The sequence below is a fragment of the Elephas maximus genome, chromosome 22 (genome assembly GCF_024166365.1).
Source record: "Elephas maximus indicus isolate mEleMax1 chromosome 22, mEleMax1 primary haplotype, whole genome shotgun sequence".
Taxonomy (NCBI): domain Eukaryota; kingdom Metazoa; phylum Chordata; class Mammalia; order Proboscidea; family Elephantidae; genus Elephas; species Elephas maximus.
In genome coordinates, this window is record NC_064840.1 from 76,325 (window position 1) to 92,520 (window position 16,196).

At 42.1% G+C, this 16,196-nt stretch overlaps 2 protein-coding genes across 5 annotated transcripts in view; one reads left to right on the forward strand and one right to left on the reverse strand.

Annotated features, from left to right (window-relative positions):
* Positions 1-16,196, reverse strand: part of ZNF10 (zinc finger protein 10) — a 52,045-nt gene that overhangs the window by 22,827 nt on the left and 13,022 nt on the right. The window contains exon 1 of one of the 3 annotated variants that reach the window (XM_049865593.1): positions 1,190-1,369. The exons of the other annotated variants lie outside the window; for them this stretch is intronic. The gene's annotated coding sequence lies outside the window, so the exon portion shown is untranslated. Of the gene's footprint in view, positions 1-1,189; positions 1,370-16,196 lie in introns of those variants that run through there. 3 annotated transcript variants of the gene reach the window in all.
* ZNF891 (zinc finger protein 891) lies at positions 1,810-12,138 on the forward strand. 2 transcript variants are annotated; one of them, XM_049865597.1, is made up of 3 exons: positions 1,810-2,099; positions 2,703-2,958; positions 8,491-12,138. In XM_049865597.1, the coding sequence occupies exon 3, from the start codon at positions 8,630-8,632 to the stop codon at positions 10,271-10,273; it is 1,644 nt and encodes a 547-aa protein (XP_049721554.1). In that variant the 5' UTR covers positions 1,810-2,099; positions 2,703-2,958; positions 8,491-8,629; the 3' UTR covers positions 10,274-12,138. The 2 variants fall into 2 exon arrangements, with proteins under 2 accessions (XP_049721554.1, XP_049721553.1); XM_049865596.1 differs by lacking the exon at positions 2,703-2,958.

Here is a 16,196-nt window from a genome sequence, read left to right on the forward strand (position 1 = left end):
TGACTGGGGCCTCAGTGCATAGTTATGATGGATGCAATCAATGAACACGCATGACTGGGGCCTCAGTGCATAGTCATGATAGATGCAGTCAATGAACACGCATGACTGGGGCCTCAGCGCATAGTCATGATAGATGCAGTCAATGAACATGCATGACTGGGGCCTCAGTGCATAGTTATGATGGATGCAATCAATGAACATGCATGACTGGGGCCTCAGTGCATAGTTATGATGGATGCAATCAATGAACACGCATGACTGGGGCCTCAGTGAATAGTTATGACATGCAATCAATGAACATGCATGACTGGGGCTTCAGTGGATAGTTATGACAGATGCAATCAATGAACATGCATGACTGGGGCCTCAGTGCATAGTTATGATGGATGCAATCAATGAACACGCATGACTGGGGCCTCAGTGCATAGTTATGATGGATGCAAACAATGAACATGCGTGACTGCATCAGGCCCCTCCTTTCCTGAAGTTAATTCACCAGGTGGGGTGCCTGTGTAGTCCCTACTTGTCTGGATATTTTGGAAAACAAAAAGCACCCTAATTACTCAAGCTATTTTCAAAAACCAGATACAGAAGGCCAAGTAGTTCTTTATGGCGCTCAGCGCCTACAAGTTTTTTAGATTAGACCAACAAACAGTCTATCAATAGATTCAGCATAAAGCTTCTCTAATGCCTGTGCCTGCAATCCAACGGCATTTGTATTTTTAAAACCAGTATGAAATCCACACTGGACTTCTCCTAGGAAGGCAAGGCATTTACAATTAGGAAATTTCCTACTTTAACAAAAAGCAAGATAATTTCAGCAGATGCCAGAAAGATCATATATAAAAACTTTAAACATCTATTCATAAATTGGAAAAAAAAAAAAACGTAAGCAGGAGTAGAAGGAACCATACTTTTCATTATTCAGAATACTTGGTTCAAACAACGACCAGCCCATTGTCGTTATTTTAACAGAACAGGAACGCTTGCTGTTAACACCACTGACGTGACATTCTTCAGAAATCAAGGCGAAGGGGAAAAATAGTAATACATGCAAATAATTAAGTTGTTTATGGATAATTCCGTCTAACTAGAAAGACCAGACTAATAAACTGCAATATTACTACATGGGTTAGTATGTATCTCATTACGAAGCAAACACACAAAAATTCAGCACTCTCATAAATACCTGCAACGAGCAACTAGAAGGCTCGATGGGGACAGCAATCTCGTCACGACGGCAGCAGCAAGGGCAACATCAATGAAGAACCAGGACTCCGATAACGAGTGACGTGCAGGGCAGCCCGCCAAGGCGAAGTCGGCGGAGCACGACAGGTCGAGCCCGGGGCGGCAGCACCTACCTCCCAGCCCGCCCTCCCCGCCGCCGCTCCTTAGCTCTTCGCGCCGCCTCCCGCCCCCGCCCGTCCCGCCCCGAGCCCATCACGCACGCGCTCCGCCCCGTCACGGACGTGCCCGCCGCGTCATGCACGCTCCCACCCCGGCACGTACACGCTCCGCCCCGTCACGTACGTGCCCGCCCCGTCTAGCACGCTCCCACCCAGGCACGCACACGCTCCGCCCCGTCACGTACGTGCCCGCCGCGTCATGCACGCTCCTACCCAGGCACGCACGCGCTCCGCCCCGTCACGCACGTGCCCTCCGCGTCATGCACGCTTTCACGGAGACACGTACGCGCTCCGTCCCGTCACGTCCGTACACGCCCCACCCCGTCACATACGTGCCCCTACGCCAAGTACGCGCCCCGTCCCGTCCTGCCACGGCTCGTCACTCACACGCCCCGCCCCGTTTCTAGGCCGGCACCGCAAAGCTTCCGCCGAGAGTCGCAGCCGGGACGAGCGGCTCGGAATCCCTCCGCGGTAGGCGGGGCGCGGGGCGCGGGCTGCTGGGAACTGTAGTCCCGGCCTGCCGCTCGGCTCGCTGGGGGCGCTGAGGCCCAGCCGAGCCGTGTCTCCCTCCTCCGGGCTCGGGCGCCGGCACCCCCGGGGAGGCGCTCCCCTCTCCTCTCTCCTAAGAGCTGAGTGGCGGCCGCTCGGCGATCGGGTGCTGCCGAGGCCGGGAGGCAGGCACCCCGAGGACAGGTGAGCTGGGGAAGCGCGTAAGCGGTTGAGGAATTCCCGCGCCGCTCGGCGGGTAAAAGGGCGGCTGGGAACGCTGTGTGCCGATAATTAGCGGCTCAGGGACAGAAACAAGCCAATGAGGGCCCACTGGCGGAGGAGGCACGCGGCGGCCCTCGGGGGTCAGCTGGTGGGACCACCTGCACGTTGGCTGTAAGTGCCCTGAATATTCTGGGTCGTTGGAAGGCGCAGTTTCAATCCCTGCACACAAAGGCGGTGAAACAAACTAGTTTATTAAAAACAAAAAACCAAACCAGTGCCATCGAGTCGGTTCCGACTCATACAGGTCCTAAAACCCGGGAGCACACGAGCCGGGGAAGCCTGTCCACCGTCCCAGGTCAGGAGCAACACCTGTGACTTGCAGGGATCAGGTCGGTGATCACTAGCTGACGCGGCTCAGTTCTAAGGGGATATTTTGAAAAATCAGCGGGAAAGCGAGGCGGGAACTCTAAGGTTGGGTCTCTTCCGAAAGTCCAGACCTTGGGAGTGTGCCGTCCGGCACGGCCTAAGATGCCTCGGCAGCAGCTTGGAACGGCAGCTTCTCCTCCTCACACGGCCCCTTCACAGGCACTGTTGCCGAGAGTGGCGCCAGTGGTTCCTGATGGCAGCTAACCAAAACGTTGGCGGTCGGACCAACCCAGCGGCCCGGCGAAAGAAAGGCCTGGCGATGTGCTCCTGAAAAGATCACCGCCAAGCCAACCCTGTGGAGCAGTTCTACTCTGCACTTAGGGGGACTCCTCGGCTGGGAGGGCCCTGCGTCAAAAGGAAATGGGGTTGAAAAGAAGTGAAGTCACGCCCAGAAGCGAGAGGGAGGCGGTAGCAGGTAAGGTCTCTTAAGTGCAGGCACTTGCCTGAGGCTAGAAAGGCAGGTGGGAACCCGGGCCTGAGGAAGGAGACCCCAGAGGGGGAACTGCGGAGCTGCCGCCCTGGAGGATGATGCTGCAGAGAGGCACAGCCTGGTTAGGGAGAGTGTGACTTTATTCTGTGAGACGAGTTAGGGTATCATTTTTATTTTACCCAGTAGCTTTTCCCGAATTTGTTTTAACCTCTGAGTCTATTCATGGGGCGCATCACAATGATAGTTTTTCTGCTTTTCAACCATTCTTGCATTCCTGATTAAACCCTACTTCAATGCGATTATCATATTATGCCTTTAATGCACTGCTGTATTCATATTAGTATTTTATTTAGGTGTCTCGCCTGTATTCAAAATTGGCATTGCAGTTTGATCTGCTTTTATTTGTACCATTCTTTCCCAGTTTTATTTACAAAATTTTACAAGCCTCATGAATAATCTGGGCAGCATAGCTTTTTCTCTTTTTTCTATTCTGTGAAACAGTTTGCTTAGGAGCAATTATTTTTCCCTAGAAAGTTTGGTACAATTAGCATGCAGAACCTTTGGGCTCAAAATCTTTAACTTCTGATTTAAAATTTTTAATGGTTGCTGATTAATTTAAGTCCTGTAGTTCCTGCTTGTTCAGTTTTGAGCATTTGTTTTTCTAGAAAATTATTCATTTCATCTAAATTTCCAAATATGTTAGCATACAGTTGTTCCTTTCATAGTAAATTTTATGGCTTTTTTTTTAAATCGCTGCTTTTCAGTGCTATTTTAAAATCACTGCTGTTAACTGTAGTTTTGTTTTTCGATTCTAATATTTGTGCCCTCTTTTTTTCCTTGATTTTTCCTGCAAAATATTCAGGGTCAGATTATCCAATAAGCAAAATAATCACAGGCTTCCTTGTGCTTATTTAGTAATCTGTAGTGAACAATTTCAACCTTTCTCACCACATCAAAGATTCTGCTTCTAGGTACTGCTGGCATCTGTCACTCTCCCAGCTCCACAGCCCCTTCCTACAGAATCAAATCCTCTTTTCAAATTTACAACCCCTGACAGGCAGATGACTCAGTAAACAAGGTAAACACGGGCTTACTTGTGCTAACTAACCTGTACTGAACAGTCACACACGGGACCCGTGTGCGATTGTTCACTACAGATTACTGAGGGAGCACAAGTTACATGTGTGATTGTACCAAGAAGCACGAGTAAGACCCTGCTTACCTTGCTTATTGGATAATCTGCCCCTGAAGATACGTGCCTATATTCGTCTTTTCAAAGCAGTTTTGGGTTGTTTTTATGATTTGTGTTTTGGGTTTTTTTTTTTTTTTCCTTTAATTAATTTTTGCTCTTAATTTCTTTTTATATTATTTTAGATTACTTTGTTGCTGTTTTTCTATTTTTTGACTTGATTACTGAATTTATTTGCTTTCTTTTTTTTAACTCTCCCAAGAAATATGTGCATGCATTTAAAATCATCAGCTAGGTGGTACAAGCAGTTTGCCATTGCCTGCTAACCTAAAGGTTGGCAGTTCAAACCCACCCAGCAGCACCTTGGAAGGAAGTCCTGGCAATCTGCTTCTGTAAAGATTACAACCAAGAAAACCCTATAGAGCAGTTATACTATGTAACACATGGAGTTGCCATGTATTGGAATCAAATCCATGGCAACAGGTTTGGTTTTTTTTTTTGGTTTATGCTAAAAGGGTTATAATAAAAACAGGTCTCTCCCCCACCTTCTCTCTTTTCAGTAGCAACCACTTTCAGATATTTAAGCAGTTCTGTCTTTGAACTGTCCTTGGTACTAATCAATTTATAAAATTTTTAAATCTTACTGAGAACTTTGGCTATTACACCCTACGTTTTTCTCCCCATATCCTTAAATCACAATATAATTATATTGCAAATGTTGTAAAGTAGTTCTCTAACAGTTTTTGGGAAAATGTATGTTCTGTGTGTTCATCATGGTAACTATCTAAAGAGTCTTAACTGCTGAGACATGATGAGTTTCTTTCTTGTCCAACTTTTAGTTTTCCTGATTTTAATGCATGCCCTTTTATTCATTTGATTAGTTTTCCTTAAACTTTTATAAAATGCCTCTCAATTTCAGTTTCCTCTAGGTTAAATCTGAGTAGTTTTTTCCTTCCCTGGACACACAGCTGTAGGAGCCTTCCATCCTCCCACAGTCTAGACTCATCAGTGATGCCCTAGACATGAAGCGTATTGGCATGCACCTTCTCTTTGTCCTCATCCATTCCCTTATCTTCTCTATATTACATCTCCTGCTTCCTTGAAACTTTTCTTTGTCCCCATCTTGGTGACATACAGTCTTACTACTTTCCAGAAAATGAGTCCATTGATACACATTCATTAGGGTTGTGTGTGACTAGAAGTGACTTTATTGTGTCCTCACACTTGCATATCTTGGCCTAGCACAGAAGTCGTGGATAGGAAATTATTTTCCCTCAGAGTTTTGAAAGCAGGGGAAGCTAGATAGAAGGTGGGGCGCTGTTGCTATTGAGAAATCCTATTCCATGTCACCATTCGAAGGGAGAAGAATGGGGAAGGCAGAAAGGCAAAGTACAAGAGCCAAGGAGAACAAAACACTTGTCCTTGTTTTGTCTTACGCCCTACTCCTTTCCTCTGTGTTTCCTTCTTCCTTAGAGCATTCTTTAGAAACCGTGAGTGCTAACCTTTCAGACATCTATGTCATATAGATGGCAGTGTCTTCTGTGTTGCTCTCTCTCACTCCTTAGCATGGTATTGAATTCTAGGCTGGTATTTGTTTCCCCTCAATGCTTTTAATATACTATTACATTGTCTTCTGGCCTCTACCTTTGCAGCTAGGAAGTCTAATCAGTATAACTGGTATCCCCTTGTAGGTACTTTGCCTTTTTCCTCTAGTAACTTTTCAATTTAAATGATTATTTTTGATATTCTACAGTTTACCCTCAATGTTTCTAGTATTTTAAATTTTTATTCTGCATGGGACGTGGTATATACACGTTCAGAACAAGGGTTTTTATCTTTCTAGCAGTTTTAGATAAAAACATCTGTTATCTCTAACACTGATTTTTTTCTATTCCTTCTATCCTTTTCTTTTGAAATTTCTATTAGGCATTTTACCTTCAGTCCCGTGTGGATTCTGCACCCTGCTGGTGTAGTAGTTAAGTGCTACGGATCCTAACCAAAGGGTGAGCAGTTTGAATCCGCCAGGCGCTCCCTGGAAGCTCTGTGGAGCAGTTCTCCTCTGTCCTGTAGGGTCACTGCGAGTCGGAATTGACTCGAAGGCAGTGGGTTTGGTATTTTTGTTTTCTTTGGAGGCAGGATTTATCTTCTTTCCAAACAGCCATTTGTCCTGATCCTCATTATTGACTAGTTCATTCTTCCCCCACTAATGAGGGCTTACCTTTGTCATGTGATAAATGCCTAGCAGCACATGAGCCTGTTTCTAGAGTTACTGTTTTATTTTTTATTATTACTGTTATAATTTGTTTAAATCCCTAAAGATTTAGAATGCATTTTGAAATAGATCAAGGCCCCATGTTCTTTTAATAATTACCTTGATTATTCAAGTACATTCATTATCAGCTTGTCCCATTTTAAAAAATCACTCTTCTTATATAAATGTACAGGCAGTCCCCAGGTTACAAACAACACCCATTCCTACGTGTGTCTTTAAGTCGAATTTGTAGGTAAGTCAGAACAGGTACATATGGTTCTTATTTAGCCTTACTTTTGTCCAGTGATTTTTAAAAGCTGCGTGCGCAGCAAGTGAAGGTGACTGGATGAAGAATTTGTGGCGAGTGGGAGTAGGCATAGGTGTTGGTTCAGTCTTTTCAAAGTGAGAGCAAATTTACATAATGTAACCCAGGGACTTAGTATAAATCAAAACCCCAGTGCAATTCTAGTGTGAGAAAAACTGAAATCTTTATAATATTGCGTCTTCCCTTTCATGAGCCTGTTGAATATTTCCATTTATTCAGATGTTTTTTTCTGTTGTTTAGTAAAGTTGTCTGGTTTTTGTAATTTTGTAACTAAAAAAGAAATAAATCATGAAGAATGGGGGAGTGAACCTACAGTACCATTAAAAAAGACCAAACCCAGTGCCGTTGAGTCAATTCTGACTCATAGCGGCCCTATAGGACAGAGTAGAACTGTCCCATAGAGTTTCCAAGGAGTGCCTGGCAGATTCAAACTGCTCACCCTTTGGTTAGGATCCGTAGCACTTAACTACTACACCACCAGGGCTTCCACAGTACCATATTTAGCTTAAAAACTTTATCCAGAAGGCAAACTGATTTCCTTTGTTGAAGGGGAAGCCTGAATTTCTGATTTTGTTTTCCTTTGAACAGAAGAGTTTGGATTTGAAAAAACACCCCATAAACCTTAATTGTCATAGATTCATTTCGTTCATTCAATAAATGTTTGTTGAGTGTCTGCCATGTGCTGGGGACCGTTCTGGGTGCTAGGAATACAGCAATGAACAAATCAGACAAAAATCTGTTTCTGTGTAACTTACATGACAGACCTATATAAACTTCTCATTTAGGGACACAGAACCTACCTGTCCAAGATCTTTGTCTAAACAAAAATGCCAATTCTATAATTTTGTACATTTAAACTGTAGTCTATTGAAGTATCATTCTGAGATAGAAGGCTTCCATTTATCATCTAATCTTCAAAAAGTGAGACCTTTAAAAGTATTAGCATAATCAATTATCTTGTGATTTGTTATGATCTTTAAAGTCTCCAAACATGTATCAATTGTTTTATTATCTGTGTAGATCATTATAAAAATTATTCAAAAAAAAAACTTCAAGAAAATTCTGTTGTTAACAATGTTAGAGCCTTACTCCGCAAGCTTGGAACATAGGTCATGTGTGCTGCTTTGTCTCCTGATCACATTCAAGTTTTAGAGACAATAAATTATTATAAGAAAACATGGCCTTTTGGGAGCAAGATTAAATTGGAGTTAATCAAATGAACAATTTGTCTTAAAGACACCTATATAACAACTCCAATAAAATTCCTTAATAAGCCCAGTCAACAGTCCGATTCACCATGTGTAAGATCATTCAGATGAATACCAAGCTATATACAGAACAAGTAAATTTACATAAAACAATTGTGTTTAACAAAAAAATTATTTTTCTTCTTCCAAAAGTTAACTTAAAAGTTGCAAATTATGCATGAAACTTAATTCGACCGCCATGTATTTTTGACTAGTTCTTTTTAGCATTTGTTTTTTCCCCTTTTTTAAAAATAATGCATGCTCTTTCCACCCGAGGCTGAGAGGTGGCCTGCAGGGGAAGCCTTTACAGTAGCCAGAAGGGCAGTTCTAGAAAGAGGGCCAAAGATGATTTTATTGCATATCAGTACAAATCTTGGTAAAGATTTTAAGTTGGCCAGATCTTGCTAGGAGCTAGAAGGGCTACAATTTTTTTTTTCACTCTTCTCTCAATGGGGCCATATTTCTACATCTCTTATTTTACCTGGACTTGCCTCTTTGGCTACAGGGAGAACACCTGCGGAGACATAAATAACTAATCGTGGTGAAATGCATCCCTGCCCTAATTGGATGAGAGAGGCAAGAAGAGGAACATCCTGATCGCTTTGCCCTGATGTGGAGGCAGATGTCACTTTCAGACTCACGAGATGGCAGCCATTGACCTATCGTCCACATGGGCTCTGCCTGCACAGGACTCTGCCTGTTTCCATGTGGGTAATACTAAGGAGGCAAAGATGGTTGCTAGATTTCCAACAGCCTGGTTACAGAAACCTGTGACTTTCAAAGATGTGGCTGTGGAGTTCACACAGGAGGAGTGGGTAATGCTGGACCCTGCTCAAAGAAATCTCTACAGAGATGTGATGTTGGAAAATTACAGAAATCTCACCTCAGTGGAATATCAATTATGCAGCCCAACTGTGATCTCTCAGTTAGATAAAGAAGCGAGAAGAACTGTGAAAAGGAGAATTTCCCAAGGCACCTGTCCAGACCGGGAGAATCAACTTAAAACCAAAGAATCAACTCCTAAGAAGAATACTTTTCGTGAAAAACCATCCAATGAAATGAAAATGATAAAACTCACAATGGATGACTATTGGTCCTTTACATTAGAAGAAGACTGGGAATGCCATAAGATTAGAAAACAGCACAAGATCCCAAAGGGACCTTTGAGGCAAATGAGCTTTACTCAGAGGAAAGCAGCATGTCAGGAGAGATTCTATGACCATCATGAATTTGAGGAAAACTCTCAACTTGGCTCGAAACTTGTTTTTTCACAGATAGTTTCCAGCAGTAAACATTGCTGTAAATATGACCCAGATATTGGATGTTGGAAACATAATTCAGACATAAACAATCATCACAAACACTCTGTATGTGAGAAGTTCTGTGAAAGTCGTGAATATGACAGAGCTTTATGGTATCTTGAAAGAAGTCAAACACAGAAAGAGTGCCCATGCAGTAAATACGACATAAACTTCAAGCATGATAGATTTCCCATACATAACAATTTTCATATCTTGGAGAATTCTGATCAGTGTCATAAAAACAACAGAGCCTCTTGTCATCATTCATCCCTTAATCAACAGGAACAAACTCATACTGGAGAGAAAAATCATAAATGTAACCAATGTGGAAAAGCCTTCGAAAGGATTTCTAATCGTATTTTACATAAGAGAAGTCACATAGGTGAGAAACAATACGAATGTAAGGAATGTAGGAAACTCTTCCATGATTCCTCAACCTTACGGAGACATGTGAGAACTCACACAGGAGAGAAACCCTATGAATGTAATCTGTGTGGAAAAGCTTTTAGTCAAAAAACATCTCTTAAGTCTCATGTGAGAACTCACACTGGAGAGAAACCTTATGGGTGTACTCAGTGTGGAAAATCTTTTGGCACAAGTTCTTACCTTATAGTGCACAAAAGAATACACACTGGCGAGAAACTCTATGAATGCAGTGACTGTGGAAAAGCCTTTAACACAAGCTCTCACCTTAAGGTACATAAGAAAATCCACACTAGAGAGAGTATTTATGAATGCAGCGACTGTGGGAAAGTTTTTAGTGGTCTCTCATCCCTCAGAATGCATGTGAGAACTCATACTGGAGAAAAACCTTATGAATGTAAGGAATGCAGGAAAGCCTTCAGTGTTTCCTCTTCCCTTAGGAGACATGTGAGAACTCACACTGGAGAAAAACCCTATGAATGTATTCAGTGTGGAAAAGCCTTCAGTCAGAGCTCTTCACTTATTATACACAAGAGAATTCATATTGAGAGAGAAACCATCTAAGTGTACGGTGCCTTTTTCAGCATCTTAAGGTAGACTCTAAACTCACTATGTCTGTCTTTGTTCTCTACTGTAAGTATTTAAGGATATACATGGCCCTCTAAACACTTCTTTAGCTATACAACTCAAGTTGTTACCTATGATATTTTAGTTTTGGTTTAGGTATAAATATTGTCTAGTATCTATTATGATTTTTTTAAATACATAGACTATTTTGAATTATGTATTTTTACTATGTGAGATATGAAGATTTTTAGTTGCCTTTTCAGTGATCAATTTCTAAGTTGACTGCATTCTGTTCAGAGTAAGTGAACTATGATACTGCTTTATTGGAATAATCTTGAGAGTTGCTCTCTGGCTCAATGTGGCAGTTATTGCTAGTAGCCACATCTGAAATCCAGCTCATCCTTCCTTATTACTGACTCCCAGTTTAGCTCAGGACAACAGTGTGTCTGGATACAAAACTCTCAGCATCTTTGCAGCGAAGGATAGTCATATCCCCCATTTCTGGTCCATCAAACATGGACTTGTATTACTGGGGACAGACATACGTATTTTGTTCTCTTAGACTTTTGTACTTTGCCTTTATGGCCTCCTCATTTTTCTCCCTTTGAATTTACCATTCCTGTAACTGGACCAGGTGAATGACAACCATGACTTGAAGGTGGTGTAGAAGAGATCCTGGTACCCCAAAAGCAACTTTAAATAGCTGTGCTAGCCCTTCACTGCTTCTACGAGGCCATCTTTTTATGTAACAAAAATAAGCTTATTAATTTTTTTAAAAAAAGCATATGAATAGTCACTTGTTTAAAGGAAAAAAAAAGACAACAGCGGCATTAGTTACCTATTTTATACTAGATACACCAACTTAGTCAGGAACATAGAAGAGGGAGAGTAGAAGAGGAACATTGAAGGAACTTTTGTGCTGAACCAGAAGATAGATGGAGCTGAGGTCACTGAGAACAAGTAATCAGAGAAGCAAGATGGGAATGCCAATACTTCAGCATCAGAAATTCAGAGAATTTTCAAATAGAGGGAAAGTCAGTCATTTCAAATGCTGGGTGGAGCCCTTGAGATTATGCTATTTGGTCTTGCAGATACTGACCAGATTACCTAAATTTTACTAAGAAAGAAAATATAGGAGGAGCACATAGTGGAAAGAAGTGACAGTTGGCAGTTTTAGACATGTTAGCTTTATAGGATGTTAAGACATCCACATGAAAAGATTAATATGTAGGTCTAGACTTCAGGAGGTATCTAGGATGACATACAAATCTTAGCAATGTAAGTATATAGATTATAATAGACTTTATAGAGCCAATTAAGATTGCATAGGGAAAATGGATGGAGTAAAGCATATGCCTACTACTTACCTTGAACTCCCATATTTAAAGACAGAATAAAACAAGGACCCATAGTAGAGAGTTCACAGAAATACCTGGGGGAGGGGAGTTTCACCAAACCAGGACAAAGTAGTGTTTCAAAAAGGAAGTTTCAGTCAGTTTTAAATACTCCTTAAAAAAAAAAAACCCACTGCTGTCAAGTTGATTCTGACTCATAGTGACCCTAAAGGACAGAGTAAAACTGCCCCATAGAGTTTCCAAGGAGCACGTAGTGGATTTGAATTGATGACCTTTTGGTTAGCAGCTGTAGCAATTAACCACTATGCCACCAGGGTTTCCACCATGGACCAGATGCTCCTCAGATGTCAGAAAGTCTAGAAAAGTGAACATTCCATAGAGCAATGTAAAGATCATTGGTGATTTCAGTGGGAGATATTGCAGTGGTTGAGGGGGGGTACTACATTAAGATGAGCTTAGGAATCAATAACACCAAACAGTGAGTATAGACAACTTTTTTTTTTTTTTTAAGTTAGAAAATAGTAAAATTGTAGCAGCTGGAGAGAGACTTGGATTCGCAAAATGTTCTTTAAATGAGAGATCAGAACATTTTCAAACCCTAATGTGGTGGATCCAGTAGAGATTAAATATACGGGCGTAAGAAGAGGGACAGTCAATAACAGTTCTTGAGAAGGGGACAGAGGTATCTGGGGCACAAATAGGATTGGTGCTTGCTATAAGAAATGATACTTCGAACTTTCTCTCAAGAGGAAAGGAGGAATGGTTTTCATTACTTTTTATTTATACCTAAGTTAATTGTGTTGTGTTCAGAGTATCTGACCTATATGATGCTGTTTGTTTGGTGATTTTTAAGACCCACCTTCTGTCCCAGTGTGGCAAATACTGCTAGTTGCTAATCTAATGCATCTTCTCCTTCCTTACTAATAGAATCCCTGTTTTGCTTAGGGTTGCAATGTGCCTAGTTATCCTAGCCTCTTTGTACCCAAGAGCGGCCATTTCCCCTGTACTTGGCCAATAAATGGAACCTTGGTGGTACAGTGTTGAGCACTTGAATGCTAACCAAAAGGTCGCCAGTTTGAATCCACCAGCAGCTCCACAGGAGAAAGGTATGGCAGTCTGTTTCAATAAAGATTTACAGCCTGGGAAACCCTATGGGGAAGTTCTGCTTTGTCCTATAGGATTGCTATAAGTTGGAATCAACTCCATGGCAATAGGTTTGGGGCTTCTTGTTTTTTCTCCTTTTGGTTTGGTCAATAAAATAGATACATGAGACAGATTGTAGATTTGGTGGCAAGATTATCTGCTGAGAATAAAAAGAATGAAATATTGATTGAAGGTTTTAAGTGAAGATCTCCATGCTTATGAAAGTCACCTAAGTTATCAGTAGGCCCTTCGGTGGAGAAGACAGCAAAGCAAGGAGCAAAGTCTTCAATGAATAAGAGGAAGAATCCAGTTGGATGGAAGATAGCAAGAAAGTGGTATAGCCATGTAGTATGGACCTCAAAAAAGTAGGAGTTTTTACAAGAGGCTGCTTTACTCCATCCATTTTTATTACTCAAAACACCATTGGGGAGAAAGGAGGTCATTGATCCTACTGTGAACACTGAATTGGCAAACACTGAACCACTGCTCTACAGGGTTAGGTTCCTGCAAGCCTCTGGTAACATTTTTGTCAACCAATCAATACATACCTTGTTTTATGTGTTTGTTTGAAGACACCTTATTAAATATAGTTCATTCACTGACATTGAACTCAGTCAACAGCACTATGACTTATGCCTCAATGAAGCTTATCTAACGCATGTATTTTCTCTGTAAGGCACATTATAGCCTTCTTGGGCTTAGGAACACTAGACAGCACTTCAACACTAAGTTTGGAGGCCATTTTAAACAGCGGAATCTTCGTCAACAACAACAAAAATAAACAAAAATGTGGCACTAAGTAGATCATAAAAGGATACTTGTTAACGATATGAAAGAAGGCAGAGCGTCACTTTGTTCATCCTCAGCTGGGAACGTGTGTTGGGGAACTCAAATTTTGCATTGCTCTCTGCGTTGTTGGATATGATGGTTAAGACTGTGTGTCAACTTGGCTGGGCCATCATTCTCTGTGTTTATATGTGATCACACACACCCATGATCAAATCTGCTGCGAGTAACCAATCAGTTGAAAGGGATTTTCCTTGGCGGTGTGGCCTGCATCCAAATATAAGCAGACTTTCTGGCTTTTTTGCTAATTCTGGATCCTGCAGCTGTATCCTGTTCATCTGACCTCCGGTTCTTAGGACTTGAGCTATCAGCTTATCTGCCAATCTTGGGATTTGTCAATCTTCGCAGCCTGTGAGCAAGAGCCCTGCTCTCCAACCTGCTCATCTTGAATTAGCCAAGCCCCAGCAGCTACATGAATCAGGAGAAGCCTCTATCCTGATCCACAGACGGGATGTTCCAGCGCCTACAATCACATGAGCCATTTCCTTGATATAAATTTCTGTATATTTATACACTTTACTGGTTTTGCTTCTCTAGAGAACCCAGCCTAAGACATTGGGGAAGGATAATTAAAAACAAAACCTATCACCCCAAACTTTCCACAAAAGTAGGAGAAAGAAAATTTTATTACTGAATGAGCATTAAGCCAGAATCAGATGCACATCACAGGCAATCCATTAAAGAGACTGCAAAGACAGAAATTTTATCCTTTTATATGGCCAAGCAGATGCAAACTAGTTCATACATGTTCTCAGGATAAAGGATAACTAGTTCTCAAGTAAGGGTTATGTAGTTCAGAAGGTTGCATGAAGGGAATTTTAGGAGGAAATTCTTACTTTTGACAAAATGATTCCAGTATCATCTCTTCTGGTAAGCTGGACTTCTTACTACCTACAGAGGCACCCCCTACCAGACTGCGTGTCACTCACTTGAACATTGGCCTCTCGTCACTGCTTTCCCCATCATCCATAATGTTTCCTCTTGCTTCAATAAGGAGGTCACATTTAGTTTAGAAATAAAAAGTCCTATCAATGGGGAGAAATTAGCCCTAATTTCTCCAACTGCATTTCAACCTATTCTCCCTCTATAATTTGCAGGCAACATGCTCCTTTCAAGTCATACTTTTGCAAATACTTTTTTTCTATATTGAGAATACTCATCTTCCTTGTTGTCCATATCAGGCATCATGAAACCTACCCATGGGCCAAGTCTGGCCTGGAGTCTGCTTCTGTGTGGCCTTCAAGCTAACAATGGTCTTTACGTTTCAAAAGGGTATTTACGAAAAAATAAAAATATTTTGTGACACATAGAAATTGTATGAAATGCAAATGTCAGTGCCCTAAATAAAGTTTACTGGAACGCAGTTGTACTCATTTGTTTTCGTATTATCTATGGCTGCCTTCACGCTAAAATGGCTGGAGTACTTGCAACACAGACCTTATGACCTACAAAACTAAAACATTTACTATCTAGCCCTTTTTTGGAAAAGGTTGGGGTCTCCCAGTCTAGGTAATTCTACTCAGCCTCGTCTGTTTAAATAACAATTCCTAAGCCAGATTCTCCATGATTTCTGTCCCCACCACAATTTTGTCAGATCCTCTAGTTTACACACCCTCATAACCACCTGTATTTTTGTCATGATACCTCATTTGCACTCAGAGAATACCTGGAATGAAACGCATACACCCAGATTCAAGGATGAGTTGAAGTTGGCCTGGCCTAAAATTTAAGCTGCCTGCTCTAAAACGTAAACCTGTAGCATTGATCACTAATACCTGGAGTTGTATAAACTCCTTATACCTATACACTATTTTTACACAGCCATGGCCCCCATGATGTCAGTTCAGGCAACGTTAGACCACATATACATCCAAGGTCCCATAAGGATTTTTTTTTTTTTTAAGGGAAACCATTTCTTTTATTTCCCCCTAACGGTTGTAAAGACTTCGAACTCCAAGAGTGAACAAGCAATGAGACTCCAGGGTGCATCCCAATCCCCACAGCACCTCTTCCGCCTTCCCCTCCTCCTGGCTTCATTCACCTGTCTAGCAACCAACTGCCCAGCAGCCGTGCAGCCATTCACTCCCAATGCAGAGCAGTGCCTACATCAGCACTTCTGCTCATGTCAGGGGTGCTGGCGGGGGTCCAGGTCGTAGCAGTGGCTGCACATGATCAGGAAGTAGCTACACCAAGGTGGCAACAGCCAGGGCCACCACCACCAGCTGCACTCCCAGCATCTGTCCACGCCCCCTATGTGCCCACCACCTGAACATATGCAAAGTCCCGAGGTGGCTGTCAGCACCCAGCCTGAAGCTACATACCTGGCGAGGCCGGCCTCCTGTATCCAGTCATACAGCTCTTGGGCTTTGTCTGGTGGGCTGGGCATGTAAGGGGGCTACCTGTATATAACATGATGTTTCCACAATGTCCAAACCACATAACGTCCTATTTCACAGAACATACCATGGACATTAAGCTACAGATGACTGTACTGCTAATGTCAATATTTAGCATAAAAGGCTTACGTATGGAATATGTCTTTGGCCTCTCTCACAAAAGAGCATTCTTGGATCATT